At 36.9% G+C, this 18,089-nt stretch overlaps 1 protein-coding gene across 1 annotated transcript; it reads right to left on the bottom strand.

The window, feature by feature from the left end:
• Positions 1-2,562: 2,562 nt before the first annotated feature.
• Positions 2,563-17,101, bottom strand: LOC123751972 (uncharacterized). Its single transcript, XM_045734040.2, has 8 exons — positions 17,004-17,101; positions 13,289-13,439; positions 11,735-11,886; positions 10,813-10,941; positions 9,824-9,967; positions 9,103-9,183; positions 7,498-7,901; positions 2,563-4,404 (listed from the first exon to the last, which is right to left on the bottom strand). The coding sequence occupies exons 1-8, from the start codon at positions 17,059-17,061 to the stop codon at positions 4,153-4,155; spliced, it is 1,371 nt and encodes a 456-aa protein (XP_045589996.1). The 5' UTR covers positions 17,062-17,101; the 3' UTR covers positions 2,563-4,152.
• Positions 17,102-18,089: the final 988 nt, after the last annotated feature.

Here is an 18,089-nt window from a genome sequence, read left to right as displayed (position 1 = left end):
CAGAGTGGTAGACAGTTGGAACAAGCTAAGTGAGAAGGTGGTGGAGGCCAAAACCGTCGGTAGTTTCAAAGCGTTATACGACAAAGAGTACTGGGAAGACGGGACACCACGAGCATAACTCTCATCCTGTAACTACACTTAGGTATTTACACATTTCCATAATAATAATAATAATAAGCTATAATACAGAGGTAACATCCTAATACCGATAAAAAAACCTTGTAACTTAAATTAAATACAAACTAGTTTAGTCATTAATCCTAAAATATACTGTACATGTTGAGTTTTATCATTAATAAATAAATAAATAGCTTCCTATGTAAAATAACACCATAACATCAAACTTGATTGCTTCGTAATTTAGATTAAAGGAATGCTATTTTATGTAAACAAATTATTTGGCAAAGTTCTGCGAAATGGGAACTCATGAGGGCAGTAACACGACCACCATCCCTCTCACCAGTTGTAAATCCTGAATGTTTATATTCAAGCAGTTGTGAATCTAACTTTGTCTAAATGAGAATGCAGGCAGACATCAGCCAGACTGATGGTTTAAGCACAAGTGATGCCAGAGAGGGATCAACACCAAAACAAATATTATTACGAGTATTCAACGGCAAATTTTCTGTCATGAGATTCAACAACAGGCCATTAAACACCTGCTAATAAAACTAAAATGTTTCATTAATAAAGATTAAGAGCTGCATTTCATTTTGCAATGAAAATATAATTTCCTTACCAGCACTAAAATTGAAGGTGACAAGGGGTGACAAGCCTGCCGGAATAGACGCGCTATCAAAGTCCCTCGGAGATGGAAACTAAGACAGTTTAGCAATTTGAATGAAATTTATAGCTATTTGTAGATTATTGGCTGGAAATATTGGTGGGATTTCAGCGTGAGCCTCATCGTTGGAAAGTCAAATGCAATCATACAATAATTAGTCTTATCGTCATATAGATAGAAATGACAAAAATGTCAAAAGAAATCTCCAAACCTGGAAGGCTACATAACTACACAGAACCAAAAGAATACAGAAAAAACTATGCTCTGATAATTTGTTGCTGCAGACATGATGATGACACTCCTTTATTATACTAATGTGTATTTATCCCTACCAACAGGATATTACTGTATATCATTTCTAATCTGAAAGCAAAATTTAAGTTAAAATTCTATTGTCTTATTTCTTGAGCCACCAAAGGAATGACACTAATAATGGATACTTTCATCTGAAGTTCAATGTACTACAATGAAGATACAAAAATCCAGAATTGGATGTAATGAAATGTTTCTTTCTGGTGGGTCCCCTCTGTACCTCTCCTTAGTCCCGCCCTTCCCTCCTTCCTGTGGTGTTTGAGTAGTCTTGCTTGGGTGGTGTGTAAATGACTGGGGGTGGCTTCCCAAGACCCTCAGTTCGTGCGACTGCCATCTGGTGGTGAGGATGTGCAGCTAACTAGCTGTTGGACTTAAGACAATTGTGTACATTGTTTGAATTAGTTGCAAATGTTATCAATATATCTGCTTGTTTTGGCGAGCTCTATCTTTCTTGTGGGTTTCCCCCTTCAGTAATGTGGTTGATCTTGTATCCCAAGTCCCCCTAAGGTCCTACTGAGGGGAGGACTACATTCTGTTTCTGGTCTCCATTAGGCAATTGTGATTCATTATGAGCCTGGTGTGGAACCTGGGTTTGATGGACTAAGTGGGCAAAACTTTATTTTGGTTCAATTAATTTTTGGGAGGATCTCTGTGGTGAGTTTGCTAAGGAAGCAACCAAGGAAACACTGCTTAAAAATAAAGAATTAAGTAATATGAAATGCTCCTTTCTACTCGGTCATTCCTATCCCTACCCTTACAGTCCCAACTTTCCATGGAACCTTGGTGGCCTGGACTGTAAATGGGGGTTGCTGCCTCTGACTCGTTTGTGGTGGTGATGTTGCTATCTGATGGCATTCAGTGCAGCGAGTAGTTAGCTAAATGGCAGTTAACAGATGGATAATTGACTGTTCTTGTGATTTCAATTCACTTCAAAAGGGCATTGTCTAAGGCTCTGCTATTTTATATACAGTATTAACTAATAGTCTTCTTGGTGGTGGATTGAGATTTATGTGCCCTGTTTGTGCTGCACAACTAAGTGGCAGGACCATCTTGAGGTTATCTTGAGATGATTTCGGGGCTTTTTAGTGTCCCCGCGGCCTGGTCCTTGACCAGACCTCCACCCCTAGGAAGCAGCCCGTGACAGCTGACTAACACCCAGGTACTTATTTTACTACTAGGTAACAGGGGCATAGGGTGAAAGAAACTCTGCCCATTGTTTCTCGCCGTCGCCTGGGATCGAACCCAGGACCACAGGATCACAAGTCCAGCGTGCTGTCCAAACAAGACATAGCAAGACCATTTTATTATGTCACCATGAGGGTACAGATTGGCGAAAGCCTAGAATGTGCGCAGCATTTTGACCCTGGCTAGGGAAGTAAGTAAGGCTTCTCAACAAGGAGCATCCATGCTACTCAACACCTTATTTTGTATTAGGCTCCATGATTTTTTAAGCCACCAATTCCTCTATGTCAAATTTAAAATGTTTTGGGAATTTCAAAGTTAAGCCATGTAACTGCTTAATAGAATGGACCTCCCTAAGTCAGAAGATGTAAGATACAGCAAAAGTAATAACAAGAAACTGCTACTGCAAAGACTGCCAAACTCAAAACACTAATAACAATATGAGATATAAATAAAAAGTATAAAACTAAAAAAAAAATATAATAATAATGAATTAATTCCAATTTACCTTTGCCCAACAATACGGGCCAGCCCACAACGAGCAGCCGACAACGTTTTGGAACACCTCCCAGCAGGCGAGAGCTTCCTTCCTTGACGCTATGTTTTCCTGCTTGGACTATTGCTCCAGGCTCAGCTTTGTGCAATACATGAACCACAATATCAAGCATACTTATAATAAGTCAAATATCGGAGGCAAATCTTGATTCGTGGCAAATCCAATCCTTCAGACGTTGTTTGTGTCCTAAGCACTGTATTAGACAACTTAGAACAGATTCTCCAAGATATCTAGATATGCAGAAAGAACTCTTAATGCTTTCCAATATTAATCATTATTTTAAGAACCTTTTGCTTGGAAATATAGCATCAATATACAAAAAATTAAAGGACATTGTACTGTATAGAGAATATATGTATATGTATTTATATGAAAGTAAAGCTGCCAACGTATAAAAAAAGATAACTATGGGAATTCTATATTCAGAGTTACATAAACATAATCTAAGAGCTTACTAGTTGCCAGATTCACAACCCCTTTTCACAACTTACTTGATAAACAAAACAAAATCAATAAAGATTGTCCAACATTTCTTATGAATATTATCGTTTGACTTTGGCACTCGGTGTTAAATTTGTAGTAATACAGGAGATGAATTTGAGTTAAAACTAACATAGAAATCTGATCAAACCTAACCTAATCTACCTAACCTCACCTAACTAAGTCAGTAATTCATGTTCTTAATATAATATAATATAATGATATTAATTCAAATAAACCAATTTGAAAAGAAATATTTGAAAATAACAAAAATCTCTGTTTGTTAGGCAATTCTGGCCTTGCATACTAGGCCAAGTAGTGCATTCTGGCTATCAAGTATGACATATATATGTATGCATGTATGTTTACCTACTTCAAGACAATCTATTATAAATTACATACAATATTTGTATTGTATGTAACATATTATGTAAAATATTTTTTTATTTACACAAACACCACTAGAAATTGACATTTTAAAAGATAAGGAATTGCCATATGATGTGGCAATATATTTCACATTATATTTTGTATGGGAAAGATACTCTAAGTTCACAAATGACAAGAGTGATTTATTTACAACATAGTTATTGTCTGTATTAACCAACTTAACCTCCATTTAAAGTATCATAACACACAACAATATTTATTAACCTATGTTAGCAAATCATTCTTGATGACCTTAAAGTCTCGAATCTATTCTTGGCACTACGAAAGTGGCTAATAAAAACCTTCCTTGTACGTGTAGCTGCTACAGTTTCACAAGTTTGTTTACACATTGACAACCACATGTTGAAGCAAACAGGAATACTGCATAAGAAACCTTTACGATGGTATCTTATTTATTACCTCGAGTCTGTTGGCCTGCATAATGCGAGGAACTTGATGTAGAAGCTACAGCATGGCCCATGTTATGGTTGTGCATTACGGTGAGGTGTGGCGTATTGTTCCCGTTTATGTCCCCATTGTTGTTGTTGTTGATGGCGTTGTGAAGGAGTGGCGAGAGCAGGGAGAGAGATGAACCTTCATTTGAGTTTGCTACAGTAAGATCGTCACGTGATGAGTATGGCGGTGGAGGTGCTCCAACAACCTGTAAAAAAATAAATATTACTATACTCCCAATTATTCTTTACCCTTTTAGCAATGGGTAAAACAAAAAGCTTCTCATCTACCATGGGGTAAGATTAATTTAAAATATATAAATAAATTTATAAATATACACTAAAAATATATATATATATACTGTACTGTATACTCTCTCTCTCTCTCTCTATATATATATATATATTATATATATATATATATATATATATATATACATACATATATATATATATATATATATATATATATATATATATATATATATATATATATATATATATATATATATATATATATATATATATATATATATATATATATATATATATATATATATATATATATATATATATATATATATATATATATGTTGTACCTAGTAGCCAGAACTCACTTATCAGCCTACTATGCAAGGCCCGATTTGCCTAATAAGCCAAGTTTTCCCGAATTATTATATTTTCTCTAATTTTTTTCTTATGAAATGATAAAGCTACCCATTTCATTATGTATGAGGTCAATTGTTTTTTATTGGAGATACAATTAACGTAGATACATGACCGAACCTAACCAACCCTACCTAACCTAATCTAACCTATCTTTATAGGTTAGATTAGGTTAGGTAGCCGAAAAAGTTAGGTTAGGTTAGGTTAGGTAGGTTAGGTAGTCTAAAAACAATTAATTCATGAAAACTTGGCTTATTAGGCAAATCGGGCCTTGCATAGTAGGCTGACAAGTGCGTTCTGGCTATTAGGTACGACATATATATATATATGTCGTACCTAGTAGCCAGAACTCACTTCTCAGCCTACTATGCAAGGCCCGATTTGCCTAATAAGCCAAGTTTTCATGAATTAATGTTTTTTCGTCTACCTAACCTACCTAACCTAACCTAACCTAGCTTTTTTTGGCTACCTAACCTAACCTTACCTATATATATAGGTTAGGTTAGGTTAGGTAGGGTTGGTTAGGTTCGGTCATATATCTACGTTAATTTTAACTCCAATAAAAAAAAATTGACCTCATACATAGTGAAAAGGGTAGCTTTATCATTTCATAAGAAAAAAATTATAGTAAATATATTAATTCAGGAAAACTTGGCTTATTAGGCAAATCGGGCCTTGAATAGTAGGCTGAGAAGTGAGTTCTGGCTACTAGGTACGACATATATATATATATATATATATATATATATATATATATATATATATATATATATATATATATATATATGTCGTACCTAATAGCCAGAACGCACTTCTCAGCCTACTATTCAAGGCCCGATTTGCCTAATAAGCCAAGTTTTCATGAATTAATGTTTTTTCGTCTACCTAACCTACCTAACCTAACCTAACCTAGCTTTTTTTGGCTACCTAACCTAACCTTACCGATAAATATAGGTTAGGTTAGGTTAGGTAGGGTTGGTTAGGTTCGGTCATATATCTACGTTAATTTTAACTCCAATAAAAAAAAATTGACCTCATACATAGAGAAAAGGGTTGCTTTATCATTTCATAAGAAAAAAAAATATAGTAAATATATTAATTCAGGAAAACTTGGCTTATTAGGCAAATCGGGCCTTGAATAGTAGGCTGAGAAGTGAGTTCTGGCTACTAGGTACGACATATATATATATATATATATATATATATATATATATGTCGTACCTAATAGCCAGAACGCACTTCTCAGCCTACTATTCAAGGCCCGATTTGCCTAATATGCCAAGTTTTCATGAATTAATGTTTTTTCGTCTACCTAACCTACCTAACCTAACCTAACCTAGCTTTTTTTGGCTACCTAACCTAACCTTACCTATAAATATAGGTTAGGTTAGGTTAGGTAGGGTTGGTTAGGTTCGGTCATATATCTACGTTAATTTTAACTCCAATAAAAAAAAATTGACCTCATACATAGAGAAAAGGGTTGCTTTATCATTTCATAAGAAAAAATTTATAGTAAATATATTAATTCAGGAAAACTTGGCTTATTAGGCAAATCGGGCCTTGAATAGTAGGCTCAGAAGTGAGTTCTGGCTACTAGGTACGACACATACATACATACATACATACATACATACATACATACATACATACATACATACATACATACATACATACATACATACATACATACATACATACATACATACATACATACATACATACATACATACATATATATATATATATATATATATATATATATATATATATATATATATATATATATATATATATATATATATATATATATATATATATATATATATATATATATATATATATATATATATATATATATATATATATATATATATATATATATATATATATATATAACCTGAAATGTCTGAAAACATTTGTGTGGTATTAATGCCAAGAATGCCCTCAGTGACACGATTACGATCCTTGTTCCGAAGACACAGCAGACACTACTTTACTGGACAACCAAATGTGAATAGCTCGGATTTTTTTAAACAAAATTCAATTTGATATTGTATTTTACCATTATTAATATAAAAGTTATGCCTTTACTTAGAGTAATTCAGAGGTCTGCTGATAACACTTAGTGCTGTTGTAACATTATTGCATAAGTTATAAAACCTGCTGTGAATGTAATGAAATGTCTGGTAGGGCCACGGTGGTTCCCTGAAGCTAGTTCAGGGAGCACTAAGCCATTACAACTATATAGCACTTGGAAGGGATATGAGGATAAGGATTTAGGATACGACACAGGACAGGAATGGTGCCCAACCACTTGGACAATCAGGGACTGAACGGCAGAAGGATGGTCTCGCTTCTTGCAGATCGGCATTCAATTACCGAGCGTCAAAGAGGTTGGCCACCATTCCTTTTGTTTATCCTATCCTAAATCCTTATCCCTCACATCCCTTCCAAGTGCTATATACAGTGTCATAATGGTTTAGTGCTTTCTCCTGATAATTACCTTACCTACTTCAAGACAATCTATTATAAATTACATACAATATTAATGTTGTACACTCTTTGTTTCCATTCCTTGTTGTACATTTCCCTACAGAAAATTGTATGTTATTTGTCTCACTGTTAGCGTAACCTGCCTGATGGTAAGAGGGAGGTGGGCCTGAAGGAGTGACCGGAAGCTGTGAGTAATGTGGAGGCTGAGAACTTGAGGGAGGACACAAGACAACTCCCCCACTAAATGGCCGCTGCTGACGTGTACATTGTTGACGCTGCTCCCGCACAATTTCTGGAGCCAGTAAATCAGAACGTAATCCTGGAATTCTCCTTGCATAAATGCTATCGGCTGATCTTAGCTGATACTGATCTGTGGTCGACGGTGGGGAGACGGAAGAGCCCAGACCAAATGGACGGAGAGTTGCTGATCTCAGTCGATTCATGTGATAGTGAGCACGAGAGGTGGTCCCATTCGAGCGCCATAGGTGGTATCGTACTCCAACAATAATTGCTACCGTTACCAAGTTTGCAACTGCCACAATACATCCTGGAATAAAAACAAAAATAATAATTTCAAACAATACCAATTTCTAAATACTGAACTATAAACAGAAGTAAATTAAACTTGATATTGATTGGTTGCTTAAAGAGCACTGATAGATGTTACAGTATTCTAGTGTCTTTTTCACTTACTTTAGTGAACCTATTGATATTTTAGGAGGAAAAAAATACAGATATTATGCCAGGCTCTACAGTATATGACCTTTGACCTCAAAAAATCAAGTGCTTTTTCAAATTGTCTTGTTCAAATGGTCTTGTTTATCTTGCGCTCCCTCTTCTGCTCTTAGCAGGGAGCACATCTTGATCTACTCAAAGATAATCTCTCGCTATGCCTCACCAAATCCCTTAAAGTCACTCAAAAATACATTCAAACAAGCCTTGACCACTTGAGAATTGACAAGGATTTTTCTGAATCGGCTTAAACCCATCACTAGCTACACAGACTGCTACTAGATGGCAGTACAGTACTACTGTGCAAACAAGTTAAGGGAGAGAATAAGGGGCTCCCATCATTTACATCCAGCTCATTCAAACAAAAAATTCAGGTACAATATAGGAAAGTTGTCAATGTTCAGCCACTTAAAAAACCAGCATTGAATGAAATGAAATGCAAATATCTTGCTCCCTGAAGCTACTACACTGATACAGTGCCAAACTACTCAGTGCCATCAGTTGCAGAGTTCTTATTAGCCTACCAGAGACCACGAGCCAGAACCTGGCCCCTTCGGAGAGGTGCAAGAGTGGTGACATTATGAAAACCTTTTATGTAAAGTTATTCATGTCTCCCACTGTCAAGGAAAGGCCACACAAAGCTACAGAAGACTGGGAATGTCCACAAGATACATTGGCTGTTGGGACCCTGTTCGACCAGCAAAACCCCCGCACCCGAAGAACGGCCCAAAACAGATCAGCAAAAAGCGCCGACAGATCGGCCAATTGAAGCACATCAAGGACAGGAGGGTAGACTGCAGGCGAACTCGAGCATAAGACACTGTGGATGATCTATGAAACACGAGCCCTGGAACGGAAAAGACGAGCCCTGGAAGGGAACCAGGGAAACCACAGCGAACCATAAACGACACCGTGGACATTCCTGTATGATAGTGTAATTACTTAATATTAAATGTAATTTATAAAGTTCTCACTATGTTAGAACTATGTTCAAGAGATACAATCAGTCATTTTACCCATAACAAGTGTGGAATCTGGTTGGTTGTTCCACTGGCTGGACTTTGCTTCCCAGTAATACAGATCTTGATCTAGAAGTGCTGGAATGATTAAATTTATAAACTATATTGCATGTCAATTTGATACTGTTAACATATACAGTACACATAAATATGGTTTACATGTAATATATTATATACAGTATTTTATCTACAAATGAATCAATCACACAGAATTTACAAAATGATCTAAAGTGGAAAGAAAGAGAAAATTTGTTTTTTTTCCAAGCAGCGAGCATTTAACAATACTGTATACAGTAAATCTTGACTTTAGAGCAGATGACAAGTGGCAACACTTCAAGACAATAAAGATTTGTATACAAAACCCAAACATTATATTGAATGAACAAATCCACAAGGGCCTTGATGAGGGTTTGAACCTATACCCTGAAAGTACAGTACCCAGACACATTCTAGTCAACTGCACCACCACATAGAATGTGGTACAGATGACTAGAACTTGTCTGCGAACACTCAGTGCATCGGTTCAAACCCTCATCACGGCCTCTTGTCGGTTTGTTTATGTGATATATCATGTTATTGTGAGGTCTGTGTTTATATTATATTGAATGTTGAGAGATTATATATTTGTATCTTGGATGCCTTCCTCCTGGTAAAAGGAGACTCATTGTGCTTGTTCTCAAAGGATAAGTGCATATTTCACCTAATAGTAAACACCTACCAGGATGCACAAGTTGTCTACAGCACTGTATTGTAGGCATTATGGTACAATTAGGAGGTGAGAGGTCCCGTTCTCGGCAACACATTTTATGAGCAAGGCAACGTCCATCGTCACAGGCAAGCTTATCTTTGCACGGATCAGGACCTTGAAGGCAGAAAATTAAAAAAAAATTAAAATAGGAAGAAGTGGTTAAGTACTTGTCTATATAAAAAAAAAAAGGTGGCAGTGATCCTTCTGCCTACATCTTTGATACAAATTGTCTACATGTTATAAAGTGACAGAATCATATACAATGGGGCCTATGAATTTAAGGCTACTACTGGCAAAGCAACACATTTATTGGGTGTAGTAGTCTTATAAGATCACAAGCACCTTGAGTGTGAGACACCTTGTCTAATAAGGTATTAAAGTATTGCTCCCTTGTCAGGTGGCCTGACAGTTGAGTGGACAGCGTTTCAGATTCATAATCCTGAGGTTCGATTCCCGGTGGAGGCAGAAACAAATAGACCGAGTTTCTTTCACTTTGATGCCCCCATTACCTAGCAGTAAATAGGTACCTGGGAGTTAGACAACTGCTACGGGCTGCTTCCTGGGGCTGTGTAACAAAAAGGAGGCCTGGTCGAGGACCGGGCCGCGGGGATGCTAACCTCCGAAATCATCTCAAGATAACCTCAAGATAATCTTTCTTGCAGTGAAACTAGAAGGAAATGCAGTACTGTACTGGTATTTTGAATATTCTTAGGGACTTTATTGTTTCTGTTTTTGTCCTGGTTTCTTAGCAATTTTTAAATTGTTTTCTTTTTAATTTGTTTGATCTTAGTTTATTTTAATCTTGAACAAAGTACCTTCATTTAGTGTGTAATGATTGTACACACTGCAACTTCTGGGAAATTAGGTACAGAGTTTAACTAGGAACTGAATATCATTTTTGCTTAACAGAAAAATAAGGTAGCCATAGTGGGGTGGGGTGGGGGGGGGTTACTACTTACCACAGTGCTCCTGCCTTTCATCAGAGCCATCAAGGCAGTCTGGACGACCATCACACTTGTAGCGAGGCGGAATACAGTGTCCAATAGCACAGTTGAATGCATCCGGTGAACAATGAGATACTTGACCACCTGTAATGATTAAACCTATACATTTGTACTGTGAAAACAATTGTGTATAAATGAAATTAAGCTATAAAAAAGAAAGAAATTAAGCTATGGGGGAGCCGGTCGGCCGAGCGGACAGCACGCCGGACTTGTGATCCTGTGGTCCTGGGTTCGATCCCAGGCGCCGGCGAGAAACAATGGGCAGAGTTTCTTTCACCCTATGCCCCTGTTACCTAGCAGTAAAATAGGTACCTGGGTGTTAGTCAGCTGTCACGGGCTGCTTCCTGGGGGTGGAGGCCTGGTCGAGGACCGGGCCGCGGGGACACTAAAAAGCCCCGAAATCATCTCAAGATAACCTCAAGATATCTCAAGATGATTGTATATGAAAAGTGCCTTTCTAAGCAAACTCACTTCGTTGCTCCCTATGTTAATATTTTGCTATCACTTGGGAGAGCAAATAATACAGTGAAGCAGAGCAATATTCTATGTACCCGTGCCAAGGGAACTTTCCAAATGTCCATGTAGAGTTATGCAGGAACTAGGGACCACCGAAGGTGAGCATCCAGCTAAACTGAACTGTAGGAAACACACACACACAAAGCCGTTACCTCCCCTCCTCGACAACCTTGAGATAACCTAGAACGCATAGTAGGCATCCTGTAGTAGGCATCCTAATTAGTGCTCTGGTTGTTAAGAGCACAATTTATTAGGACACATATAGTGTTCTAATAAATTGCTGGTTGTTGCTCATTCAGCTATAAGATGGTAGTATCTGAACCACATATGGCCACCTAAACCTCAACAGTACCGTACTTACGTGGCAAAACAACAACCAGCACTATTTTTTTCACGGGTGTTTCGGGCTCTGCTTCAACGCCACATGTGTAATTTCCTCCGTCCGTTTCTTCCAAGTCAACAACAGTCACTCTGGCCTTTCCAGCATCTTCATCAAAGAAGACTCTCTTTTCCCTGTAAGCCAAAGAAATACAAACATCCCTCAACATTCTTATTTGTGCATATCTTTTCTTTCAACTTCTCTGGCACAAGACACTAACATTGCTTCAATCTACACATAAAACTACACCATTATATAATGTATGGTCATCACGAAAAGTAAATCTTACACAATGAATTAAATATACATTAAAAAAAAAAAGCTAAAAGAAAAAGCTAAAAAAGATTTCAAAACCAATGGGGTAAACAGTTTTTTGTATTCTGTATAACAAAAAAGATACTGTACAGTGAAACCCTGATAAAATGGACTAATTGGCATTTTCAAGATTCTTGTATGATATTTTAAGGTTTTGGTGCTATTCACATTTAATTACTCAATTTTGGGAGGGTTCCTTAATGCAAATGATAAAACACACCTTTGTGTATTTTTACACAGAAATATTAAACAGTATAAACAATCTATAGTATTGGGTACCTATGTCCTCTCATTCTATTTAGTGCAAGCAATAAGAAGTCTACTTTAAGAACTCTCTCTCCAAGTATATCATTATTTTGTATGTGGTAATCATGTCCCTGTGTTTTTATTTTATTTTCCAGTCTACCTACAGTACATGCTTTTTTAATGCAGGCACCACACCACTACAGTATTTGTTCACCCTCGGAAAGTGGAATATGTTTCATTGTCACTCCTGCCTGTGTCCTCAACATGTATACCAGTTCCAAGCAAGGCCTGGTCGACGCCTGTTTGACTAGGCCGAGGAGGCCCGGTCGACGACCGGGCCATGGGGACGCTAAGCCCCGAAATCATCTGAAGGTAACCTCAAGGTAAGGTCTGCATTGAAAGCTTTCTGACAGTTTAAAAAATATGCTGTCTGCCTTCCCTTCTCTGCCTAGTCTGATTTATGATACTCAGTAATAGAATTCTGTTATGTTGGTAAGATAAGGTTTGCCATCTCAAAACCCATGCTGGTGTTACATTATAAAAGTTCTTTTCTAGAAATGCTCTACTATCCTATTCTTGTACCCCCATTTCATTACTGAGTATGGTAAACATCTAAAGGACACTGGTCTGTATCTTAACATCATCTGTTTGACAACCTTTTTGAAGAGTGGCACTTCATTGACTACCTTTCAACTTTATGGTAGGTCTCCATTTTCCAGCAACTTGTTATATATCACATTAAATGGCTAGTACAGGTCTTCAACCCACTTGCAAAAATTCCATGATGAGATCCTGTCTAGCTCCAAAGCCTTAATTAAATTCAGATGCAGCAGGTGTCTCGTTACTTCATCTTGGATAATCTTAAAGGTATTCAGTGCTATGTGGTTTGATACTATCCCTCAAACAAACATTTTTCACACAGCATACAAGACAACATGCACATTATTATAACAAAAATTTCAATAAAAAACTTACGCATTTGTGGGAATAAGCCATGTCATCTTAAATTTGGATTCTTCTTCCTGTTCATATTTAACAGAGCAGGTTAGAGTGAGGGTATCACCAACATATTTCTGAAGACGCAATTCACTGGGCTCCACTCTGACTTTTATACCACAGCAAGAGTCTGGAAACGAATATGTAATACAAAATAATACACGAGTTTATAGCAATATTGTTGATAGTGTCTTTTACAAGGATAAATGCAGAACAATACAGTGTAAATTTATTTTAGAATCCACATTTTTAAATGTATGAACAGTTTTAGAAAAAATGAGAGTTGCCACAGTACTATAAATTAGGCTTTGAGCTTGTGAGAATCGCCTTCCTAAACAGATCATTCTGCTGCTCTATGAGGTATGTGATCCACTCTTTGCAATGGAAAGGATCCCCTTGCATTGATTTCTGTTCCCTATGCATGCTTTAGCTTCTGCTCTGTTTCTCCAATCTCCTTGTTAAGACAGTAGAACAGGGGGAATATATGGTATTGGAACTGGCTTGAAGAACCATTTGCATACCAGAATCACAGGGATAATTACACCCCACAACAGAGCTACAGTTACAACAGGTAACAACACTGCAACAATCAGTACTGCTCAGAACAAATTTGATATGCCCACGCATAATGGACCTGCCTGAAAAACCTCCTAGTCAAAATACACTAGAGTAACCTAATTCATCTTTCCTAACATACAAGGACTAAAAAAAAATTACAAATGAAGATGACACTCCTTTATTATACTAATGTGTATTTATCCCTACCAACAGGATATTACTGTATACCATTTATTTCATAAATGGCCTCCTCACAGAGGCAAATGCAGTACAGTATTTGGAACTTTCTCAGAAACCCTATGCAGGGGAATTTATGGAGAGCGAGATCTGGATACCAGAACATAATCTATATAGATGTGATAGGACAAATAGATCACATGGAGGAGTACGTTTGCATATTAGAGAGGACCTTGTATGCTCGGAACTCCTTAAGTCTACACATGAGGTGGTAGACGTACTGCGAGTAGAAATAGAGAAAATAATTTTAGTTATTATTCTAATATACGAGCTTCCAGATGCAATGGTTGAGGAATTCACAGAACAGAAAAATAAAATAGAGAATACCCTTGATAATCTGGCAAATACAATTTGCGTTCAGACATGCAAATATGACTAACAGTAGTGTCGTGAAAACTGCTAGGGGTAAGCAACTGACACTGTTAAGCACTTTAACGAAGCTAAAGTATGAATATTAATAAAAACAATTTATTTATCCATTTAACATATACAATTGGAAGTAGTACCAAAATAATATTTTAGCTCACCATTTTAAACGTACAGTAGTTCAATGTTATTCTTCTTGGCTTATGAGCAAACTGATCAGTAACTCTACTGTAACATTCTTACTTTCTCTGAAGACCATGCAAAAATTTTGTACATTTGACAAATCTTTATATCCATAAGTATTCCATAATTGCTATAATTTGAAAATAGAAGACATGCTGTGCAATAAACTCTTTGCACACTGTGACTGCATTTTCAATTGGTGGGTAATAAATCCAAATAAATGCGTGCAGCATCACATCAGCTCTGAAAGTCAACTGAATTTCTTAAATTGTGTGTAGACCAGGGGACAGGAGCCTCACACAGTGATACCATCTCTTGTTTTCAAAACAAAACCTAACAGATATGAAAAAAGGTTATACCATTATCAGAATATATGACAGCTATAGATAATGTAAGAGGAACAGCTGATTATGGTAGTGTATATATTTAAGCATAAGAAATATTGCTGGAACAACCGTGGACATCTTCAAGAGGAAACTAGATTGTTTCCTCCAAGGAGTGCCGGACCAACCGGGCTGTGGTGGGTATGTGGGCCTGCTGGTCGCTCCAAGCAACAGCCTGGTGGACCAAACTCTCACAAGTCAAGCCTGGCCTCGGGCCGGGCTTGAGGAGTAGAACAACTCCCAGAACCCTATCAAGCAGGTATCAAGAAGTATCACATAAGCATAAGGTTGCTCCTTTCTACCCTAAAATTAAAACCTCTATGTGCAGTGGTTGCACAAGGACCATGAAAAACAAATGGTGCAAAAAGCCATCAAACAAGAGGTGCATTTACCAGAGCTAAGCAGTGAGTTCAGTGTCATTTAGAACACACACACGCACGCACAAATTCTTAGCAGAAATGTTCATTTGCTACATGTACAGCACCACAAATTATGAGTTTGGAACTTACCTAGCACTAGCAAGCGTGGACACGGCACCTGCTGTATAAATATCACAGAGGTGAGCACACACATACACACAACTGTCACATAATGTGAAATAAATAAATGACATCGTGTTTGTGTTAATACTTTAAGGAAATATGTCACAAAGTGTAATAAATAAATGATTGACATCGTGTGTGTGTGAATACTTTAAGGAAATAGACACAAACATACACAGTAACATTTAAAAATACTTGGACCAACATCATACATAGCTTAGGACATAAAACTTGAAAAGCAATGCCTCTACTCCATAAATTTTCATGAATTTTCTTTTTTTATAAAGTTTACATATTTATTTTTCTGACGATATATAACATTACAATTTATTATAGGACAATGCAAATGGTGAAATAAAGCTCGGGGGAACATATCTGAAGTCAGGGAGACAGAGAGCAATATGGACAGTAGACAGGAAAACGAGACAGGAGTAAATGGAGCTAGGATAGACTGCTCAACAATTATAATACACTTGAAAACTCCCTCTAAAATAGATGGGGAACCCTGCCATAGCCACTAGTAATGATGGCTAATGGGGGATCTTAGGTTAATCGGGCATTATTTATTTACATACAGTGGCATCTCAATTAATGAGCAGCTCTATCTACGAGCATTTCAAGTATCGAGCAAGCCACTTGCAGAACAGTTGTCTCTACTGATGAGCTTTTCCTCGATTAACGAGTGTTTCCGCTGGTTCTCAGACACCTTTTATGACAGTTTTGTTGTTGTTTCGCAAGATGAGTTTTCCACATGACGAGCTCGGTGCCGGAACGGATTAAACTCGTTAATCAAGGTGCCACTGTATATACAAGAAGTTACATTGGGTTTATGAGAGTATATAGTATGATTTGTTTACATTTACTCGTTAATCAAGGTGCCACTGTATATACAAGAAGTTACATTGGGTTTATGAGAGTATATAGTATGATTTGTTTACATTCTTGTAAAGCCACCAGTACGCACAGTGTTTCGGGCAGGTCTTTAGCTTAAGTCAAGCTTTAGATAGACCTGTTACATAAGCCCAGGCTTAGGTTCCTAATTACTTTTGATGAACTTGCATTTAGTGAAGTTACGAAGAACTTATAAATAACTAGACCACTTCAAGTACCATAGTTTCAATTTGTTCTGGCCCATATATACAAATTACGGTCCACAAAGAGTTCTAGGATCCCGTTCCTAAAGCCATTATGTACCTCCGCAAGCCGACCTCCTCGCCTCCACTCACAGGATGGATCATAGGTAAATAATAAACTAATTCAACTAAAATAGAAACACGACAGAACTCTGAACCAAAGTTAAGCTCTGCTTGTAGTCCAGTCTTTCACCCGCATTCACACTTATATAGGCATCGTACGCCACTATAACATTTGATCTAAGGTCTACATGCAAATATCAAAAGACACTGTTCTCAAATATCAACTTACCAATGGTCAAATGGCAAATAAACAACGTTAATGCTACAGACAGAGCGCTGGAGGCCATTTTATTCTCATTATTGTTGTTTACATGAAGGAAACGCTCATTTGACTGTTCCTTTAATATTGTATGTTATATACTTAGCTTTTATAGAAATATTAAGAAAAAATATAGATATTCGATTTTAAGCCGTGAAATGATATTTACTGTTAATTTTCGTGGTATTTTTGATGATATAAGAAATAATTAACACATTTGCTGTCATGGCGGGAACTTGGCTAGATACAAACGCAGAAACAATTTTGCCCGAAACGCTGTGCGTATTAGTGGCTTTAGCTATTGTATGTACTAGCTCTATCTATAAATCCCAACATTATGTTTGTAACTCATCTTCTATGTATGTACTTTTACCTGAATAAAAATTTTGAATTTGAATTTGTTATTTCTCCCTTCACCGAGAGACATGCTCGCTACATACATGTTCTTACTTCCCTCAGCTAAGAGGGTTGTAGTTTATAAATGTCATACATACGTAGCCCCCGTATTGGGTTTGGAGCTAATATCATATCGACCGGACGCTCACGAGACCATTATGCCCGAAACGCTTTGCGTAATAGTGGCTTTATGCATTGTATGTACTAGCTCTATCTATAAATCTATCAATGTTTATATCACACCTTGTGTGTATGTATTTTACCTGAATTTTGAATTATTGCGTTGATCATTGGGTCAGCCGGGTCGAGCTTGTCTTCAGGTAAAATATAATTTCTAGCTGAATGTCTGCGTCAGGAACTACTTTCATTGCTTATTGTTATTGTATGAATAACATACAATATAGAATGTTATTGCCTTTTGTTACAACTATTTGTTTATTGTTAAACTGCTTATTATATACGGTGCTTAAACTGTATGTTTATGTGTATTAATTAGTATATTTTTAATAATTTATACAAGAGTTCTTATATTCTTGAACAGCCATTAGCACGCATAGCGTTTCAGGCAGGTCCTTAATCCTAATATTCCCTGGAATACGACCCGCCAATCATTTAACAACCAGGTATCCATTTTACTGTTGGGTAAACAGAGGCTACAGT

This window comes from Procambarus clarkii, chromosome 4 (assembly GCF_040958095.1).
Source record: "Procambarus clarkii isolate CNS0578487 chromosome 4, FALCON_Pclarkii_2.0, whole genome shotgun sequence".
NCBI lineage: Eukaryota > Metazoa > Arthropoda > Malacostraca > Decapoda > Cambaridae > Procambarus > Procambarus clarkii.
The sequence above is the reverse complement of the archived record's forward strand: the minus strand, read 5'-3'. Positions and strand labels throughout refer to the sequence as shown.

Bases quoted from the DNA above. Each gene is read 5' to 3' on its own strand.
- LOC123751972 (XM_045734040.2), bottom strand. From the start codon at position 17,061: ATGGCCTCCAGCGCTCTGTCTGTAGCATTAACGTTGTTTATTTGCCAT. The intron at 13,440-17,003 runs GTAAGTTGATAT...ATTCGTTTCCAG, and splicing joins TATTTGCCATTTGACCATTG to ACTCTTGCTGTGGTATAAAA. The intron at 11,887-13,288 runs GTAAGTTTTTTA...TTTGGCTTACAG, and splicing joins TGGCTTATTCCCACAAATGC to GGAAAAGAGAGTCTTCTTTG.